Source organism: Adelges cooleyi, unplaced genomic scaffold (genome assembly GCF_023614345.1).
Source record: "Adelges cooleyi isolate 19-005CV unplaced genomic scaffold, UGA_ACOO_1.1 ACOO_flye_CR_arks_rails_tigmint_CR_PRNA_574, whole genome shotgun sequence".
Lineage (NCBI taxonomy): Eukaryota > Metazoa > Arthropoda > Insecta > Hemiptera > Adelgidae > Adelges > Adelges cooleyi.
This window is the reverse complement of record NW_026096268.1, coordinates 15,894,540-15,901,822: the sequence shown is the minus strand read 5'-3', so window position 1 is coordinate 15,901,822 and position 7,283 is coordinate 15,894,540. Positions and strand designations below refer to the sequence as shown.

Genomic DNA, 7,283 nt, shown 5'->3' with positions numbered 1-7,283 from the left:
CATACGGATGATGATATTGAAGAAAGTACTCACATTAATTTTATTTATGAGGAATCCCCATTTCCCATAATTAGGTCAAACATAAAAATAGGTACAAACAGAGATCTAATTTTGTCTAGAGTTCTAAATGCTGTGAAAACCAATGAATGGGGTGACGGTTTTTCATCAAATTCGGAATTAAAATCGTTTAATTCACGCTAAGTAGAATAACAATAGAACAAGGATGTCTTTTATGGGGCTAACGTGTACCTCAACAATTTCGAAATTCTATTTTAACGGAACTGCATTCATGCCATATAGGCATGTCAAGTATGAAAAGCTTAGCAAAGTCATATTTTTGGTGGTCCCCGTTAGATAAAGAAATTGAAGACATCGCACGTAACTGCAACGAATGTTTAAATGCTAAACCAAATCCACCTAAGGCAGTCATAACGCCTCGGAAATGGCCCCAAAGGCAATGGACTAACATACATATAGATTTTTTAGGCCCATATCAAAATAAAACATTTTTAATTAATGTTGATACAACAACAAAATGGCCAGAAGTATTTCCAAAAGATGCGATGATAGCAGAAACAGTCATTACAAAAATGTCTGAGTTAAATGCACGTTTCGGAATCCCGAGAACAATAACAAGCGATGACGCAAAATTTTTTTGCGGTGTTGAATTTCAGGCATACTGAAAACAACTTGGTATTAGGCATTTAACAGGTCGCAACGTTAACCAAAAGGTTGTTATTGCTGGCGAATTGTTTACGTTGTCAGTGTTTACTTTGCCAATGTATCATTTTTTTTTTGTAATTTATCAAATAAATCGCGATATTTTGCGTCATGCTTAAGTAAAACCGTTTCCACAAAGCCGCTAAATAATTTGTATTATACTGTTCAGATAGAGTTTTTTCTGGACGTTACTCAGTTGTCTATTGTAGGTAAAACTTAACGGTGTTATTTAGAATCAGAAACATTCATTCGTTCATTATTACAAGATGAAAAATATCACCATTTTGTTTATAGCTGCTATCATCATGGAAATTTCGCTGGGTAATTTTAGAATTTTTTTTTACAATACTTTTTTTTTTTAAATTAACAATAGTATACTACCTATAGTTGTGGCTCAGTTATTTGAAATGACATAATAATATTATAGTATTGGAAAAAGTTAATTTCTTGAATTTATAATATATAATTTCCTCATCGACTTTTGTAATCGGTAATGAATTTATGTATATCGACAACTAATCTTATTATTCATGTATTTTAGTCACACAAGGTCGTCCAGGTCAAGGTAATTAACGATAAGCAATTAACGACCCGGTTGAGTCAGATAAAAATATTTTTACTCTCCACACTTTCTTCCGTCTTAAATTTTAAACTTTAACAGAAATATATTAAATTTGTACCAACTAGTAACTATAAAAGTAAAAAAAAAGTCTAATATCTTCTAAGCTATTGACTCGGTCATAGTTAACCAATCACCCGGTACACTTCTATTGTGATGCAGTATAGTACTATAAGTAGACTAACGGAATTATATTTATACACGGCACCAAAAACTTCAAATAAAATTAAAGATTTTTTTTTCTGAAAGTTGCACCAACATAAAATATATGTAAATGCTATAAATATGTGTAAAAAATGAAATTACTCAATTATATTTTTTCTATTAATTATTATGAGACTTTTAAAGGTGGAATACATTAATTTTATTTGTATATTTTTTTTAAATAGTTGGAGGACAACCGAACGGTCAGTATAAACAATATAGTTACTCTATATATTAGTCGGTAATCAACTAAGGACAAAACTTTTATTATATTTACTGGAAAATTTTTTTTTAAAAAATGACTTATTTTTTTTACAATAAATCATGAGTGGTAATGGTAGGGTTTTGTATTTAGAAGACGCTTTGCTTAATGGGAGGGGACAGTGGGAGATTAGAAATAAGAACGTAAGAAGGGAAAGGGGGGAAGGTAAGAGGTAAAGGGGTGGGGAGATGAGAAGATGGGAGGAGAAACAGCAACGCGAAAATAGTATCGTGAAATTGATGACGCAAATGAAATGTACTCAGCCCAACGATTTTTATTGTTATTAACAGTTTTACTTTTTAAATTTTTATTTTTTACTTAACATGGTCATTTTATTAAGAATAATTTGCTGATAATTTTGATTAGAAAATTTTCTTAAAACAATCTTGAACATATTCAATAGAACAAAAGTTATATTGTTCCCATACAATAAATGGTATTCATTTTTTTTTTAATTTTATAATTATTTAAATTAGAACTCGTACCTCATTAAATAATTGTCCAACAAAAAAAAAAAATTTGCAAATTTGAAATCAAGAGAAAAAATCTTGTTGAATTGTTATGTAACGTGATTTTTTGGTATCTGGCCCCACATGCGTCCACGGGGTGGCCACTGAGTGGCCGGCATGTGATCAAAATTAATATATGACATGCGTACCTCATTTTGGGTTATAATTTTATTCTCAATTCAGTGGTGACCTTAGAATTATTTTATATTCAATATTTTAGAAATTATCATCATTTTTTTGGTAAAAATGTAATTTTTAATTAATAAGTTTGTTTCTAATTATTCTCTAGTGTTCTCCGTGTAGGACCATCGGTATTTTTTCCGCAATCAGATACAAACTATAATTAGGCTTTGTTTGATTTCATTTATACACTTTTTTATTTTTAAATAAATTAATACGTTAGGAGTAATTTTTTTTATTGAATATTCTTGTAAAAGTTTTTACACCTTATTTGTTAGATGTACTATTCAAATTTTATATATTGAAAAATAATTAATATTTCTACGAGAATAAAAGGTGATGCATGATTAAACAAGTATTTGCGACTTAAAAAAGTGTTATTTCATAAATTAAAGTACCGAACAATAGTCAGCGGGCAAACGTACTATAAATATTATACATTTAACATATTATAAATATTCATGACACTAGTGATACGTTTTTATTGATAATTATGTTACAAAAAATACAAAACTAAATTTTTTATTACCATTTTGGATGGTGGTCGAAAATAAAATTTCTGCGGACGCTGAAAGTTACCATCAGAAATCAGAAATTTGGGTATACTTAAATTGACATTTACTCGGTCATAAGACATTTCTATGGTCCTTATATATCCGCTTATATGGTGGATAATGTTTTTTTTTAATATTATTAATTTATACAGTAGAGACCAATAACACATATTGGGATCACTATTTTGAAATCGCCAGTATGCTAAAAACAACTACAAATCATTTGAAAAAAATAAATTCATATAAATAATCTTTTGAACATTTCATAATCTAACCCATTTTTTAAATTATACTGAATTGAGTTGGATGCGTAAAATACACGTTTAACAAACGTACTATGCATAACTGGAAAAACTTAAAACATGAAAATTTAAAAGAATTAGTACAACAATTAAAACTTTTAAATAATATGTATATTTTTTCAAAAAAACATTCGGTTGAAAATGAATATTGTAACTTTTAATTTAATGTAATTAGTAATTACTTAAGGTAACCAGTGAATTGAGAATAAAATTCTAACCATTTTGGGTCGCATGCCATATGGCGATTTTGATCACATGCTGGCCACTCAGTGGCCACCCTGTGGTCGCATGTGTGGCCAGATACCAAAAAATCATGTTACACAACAATTCAACAAGATTTTTTCTCTTGATTTCGAATATGCAAATTTTTTTTTTGTAAGACTATTTTTTAATGAAATACGAGTTCTATTTTAAAGAATTAAAAAATTTAAAAAAATGAATACCATTTATTGTACCCATAGAGCATCCTGGATGTCTCATTTGAAGCTCGGTAGAACTTTTCATGACACCCTGTATATGTATATATATATACGAGTATATTGGTAGGTATAGTTTGTAATTTACAATTCTTTTAAAAATGTACCACTAACCTAACGTAAATTTTAAAACCTATATTAGAATATAACTTAGCCAAGTTAAAAATAAATTACTTGGTATGCCAGATCCTAACTTATAATATTTATGAATTGAAATTACTAATCTTATAAACATAACATTTGGAATATCGGAATTGTTATTCTTTCGAAATGGGAAATATTAGTTAAGACAAGCTAATTTTTTGTAATTCATACCACTGTGTGATGATCCAAAATCTAGATTTTAATTGTTTTATTAGAATAAAAGCAGCCTTGATCTTTGGCATCATAATATAATAGCAATAGATTGACTACATTAACCAGTTGTGTGAGATTTTCTTTATTCTCATTCTTATTAGGATATGCCATGGGTATTTAATGAGGAGTATATCCAATTTTTATATCCATGTGGTAAGTACCAACTATGAAGTAAATACACAGATAAAAATGTTTTTGCTACTACATTGATTTTAAACGATACTCAATACTTGTACATTCTACCGATTCGCATCGAAGCGTTTTACTTGGCATGTTTTTATGAATTATAATTTATACACATATTAGCTTCAATGTGAAACTGTGAAGGTTTGATTGTTGTTATAATGTTGTGCTTTATTTTTTATTATCTCTAGAAATTATTGCCACTAAAATTATTTTATTTATTTTTGGCATATTTCTACAAATCTTACTTAATTTTTTATAAAAAGTTTTAATAGTAGAGCTTCTAAATTCCATTGATATAACATGAACATTAGCATTTTTTTTTGTTTTATAAAGACAAATTATTGTTAAAAAATAATGAGAATTCTTAGATATTGCCTATTTAAAACTCCTTAAAAACAGACCGCATGCAATCTCTATTACGATGGAGGAAAACTTAGATGGAATACTTTTATGTATACTTAGTAAATATTTATGGAGTATTGCATAAATACAAGTTGTTTAATTGAATAGATTATACTTACTTTCTTCACAAACTTACATAATATTTATACCACAGTAAAATCATATTAATTCCTCATTTTGTTTAGTCGACCAAGATCCGCCAGCATATCCACCACCATCAGGTATGTAACTTCTTACAATTATAGACACGTTATAAAAGTACTTTGTTTTTGACATTTTCATGTCTTAGCTCTGGCATATAACCGAAAAAAGTAATTACGAAAATTAATAACGAAAAAAGCGTTATCACACGGAGATGGATACTGTGTATAAATACATTTTATTTATACACAGACAGTTAAGTAAAAAAATACTAAAATATAATAAAAACTTTAAAAAAAAATATATATTCCCTGTTGTTCAGTGCAAAAAGCTCACCTTAAAAGGGGGGTCACATCATTTTCAGTCCCTTTCGGCCCCTAACTCAAAAAATTATAAGAGAAAAATGATTAAAGAAAAAAAATAAGAAGTAAATGATAAGTGATAAAAGATTAATGCTAAGAGATATACGATAGATAAATGATTAAAAATAATTAATAGGAGATAAACGTTGAGAGATTAGAGATAAATGCTAAGAAATTACAGGTAAATAATTAGAAACAAGAGATAAGAAACAAATTATAAAATATTAGTGATAAGAGATAAATGATTAGAGACTAGAGGTAAGAAATAAATGATAAGAGAAAAGTTAGGGGCTGAAAAAGACTGAAAATGATGTGACCCCTCTTTTAAGGTGAGCTTTTTGCACTGAACAACAGGAAATAATTTTTTGTTTTTTTATGTCATTATTTTTTTACTTAATTGTCGAAACCTTCAATTTTTGACTTAACGAAAAAATGAAAACGGGGGGCTTATTTGGGGGTCCCCCAGATGTCGAATCACCTATTACTTACCTTTCACGCTGAAACACCCTGTATAAATTTACCAAATATGAAGAAAAAAATGCAACAAACCGTATGGTTTTTTTTCACAGTTTCCGTCGTGAAATGCAGACACTTTTCCAAAGTAATAAAGCATATGAAGGCAACGGCTGCGGCGTTTAATGAAGTGAAAAATTGGTCAAGCCTGAAAGCGGAAATTCGTGGTTATAACGTTAACGAATCGATAATCTCGTTGTACAAGAGAGACCCCAATTCGATTGGATCTTTGTGGGACTTTTATTTGTACAAGATTTGGCTGGAGAGGGAGAATATACACCGCTTGGAAACCGACACTAGCAAACAAACCAAGGTAAAGACTACTCACGGGAACGTTATTAGATCACTGGAGAACGACTTGTTGCGAACGTCCGCTTGCCTTAACGATAACAACAATTGTTCTTGCGGCAAGTGTATAAAGCCTGCAATCATAAAATCCATAGTAAACAGAAACCGTTTTACATTGTACAGCCATGTGAAGATAATCGATGCGTTGGAACCCACAACACTCTTCGTGCGAATTTTGAGCATTCAGGACACACGATTGATGAGTTTCCTTAACGATAACATAAAATGGACCGGCACGAGCCAAGTATTGGAAAAATCTTGGCTCGGTATTTGGTCAGAGTTTGACGTGACCGTAGACCACTATAAGAAAATCAAATCATACTTCACGTTGCATAATCATTTTTTAAATATCATTATCACTAAGCTGTATTGCAGACACTTGCTGTGTATGGAAAAAATATCAGACGAAACGCAGAAATTGAGTTACGCGACACAACTGACTACCTTACTCGACGACTACAAACACATGTTAATAATCCAAGACGATCCCAATGTGAATTACTTATCGAAGGCTGTCGAAGAGATGGCCACTAAAAATGGAGATATAATCAAAACGACATCTCAGCTAAAGACAAACATTGAATCCATGTGTTCTGTGCTGGAGTGCTCGGGGATTGGGCATATTACTTTGACAAAATATGATAATGAGATCATTAATGCACTCAATACTAATAAAAAAATTGATTTGGCAAACTCTCAGTCTGACGAAATTGACCCCCTGCAAAACGTGAAAGATTTTTTGGACCTTCTTCAAGATTTATTCAACGGCTTGCGCTTAGATGTCACGAGGACATTCCTTTCTCATATTGATCATATGTTGTCTGCACCAGATGAACAGATTATGCAAAATTGACCTTTTCAAACGTTTAATGTAATTTGTTTTGTTTTTGGTTGTTCAGTTATATTAAATTATATTTATCCCTTCAGATCTAGTTGGTATTAAAAAACTAATTAATTCAAAAACTTTTCATCAAATATTATTATTTTTATCATTAAATATAATATTAAAAAAAAATGTATTGAGTACACCTAATGTAATATATGGATTAAAATTTTTAAATACCTGATCAGTAGTTGTTGTTGATGTAGATTTTTTCAGAGATACTTCAGTAATAACTTGGTGACTTCCACCGATCGTAACAATGTTT

The 7,283-nt window shown here is 29.9% G+C and overlaps 2 protein-coding genes across 4 annotated transcripts in view; both read left to right on the top strand.

Moving 5' to 3' along the window:
- The first annotated feature begins 898 nt into the window (after positions 1 to 898).
- On the top strand, positions 899 to 7,262 carry LOC126843563 (uncharacterized). 3 transcript variants are annotated; one of them, XM_050581163.1, is made up of 5 exons: positions 899 to 1,041; positions 1,262 to 1,285; positions 1,729 to 1,746; positions 4,957 to 4,992; positions 5,844 to 7,260. In XM_050581163.1, the coding sequence occupies exons 1-5, from the start codon at positions 987 to 989 to the stop codon at positions 6,986 to 6,988; spliced, it is 1,278 nt and encodes a 425-aa protein (XP_050437120.1). In that variant the 5' UTR covers positions 899 to 986; the 3' UTR covers positions 6,989 to 7,260. The 3 variants fall into 3 exon arrangements, with proteins under 3 accessions (XP_050437120.1, XP_050437121.1, XP_050437122.1); XM_050581164.1 differs by lacking the exon at positions 1,262 to 1,285 and having other exon boundaries at positions 5,844 to 7,262; XM_050581165.1 differs by lacking the exons at positions 1,262 to 1,285; positions 1,729 to 1,746 and having other exon boundaries at positions 5,844 to 7,261.
- LOC126843564 (uncharacterized) overlaps positions 1,849 to 7,283 on the top strand; it is a 44,090-nt gene continuing 38,655 nt past the window's right edge. Inside the window, exon 1 of the mRNA XM_050581167.1 lies at positions 1,849 to 1,860. The gene's annotated coding sequence lies outside the window, so the exon portion shown is untranslated. The remainder of the gene's footprint in view (positions 1,861 to 7,283) is intronic.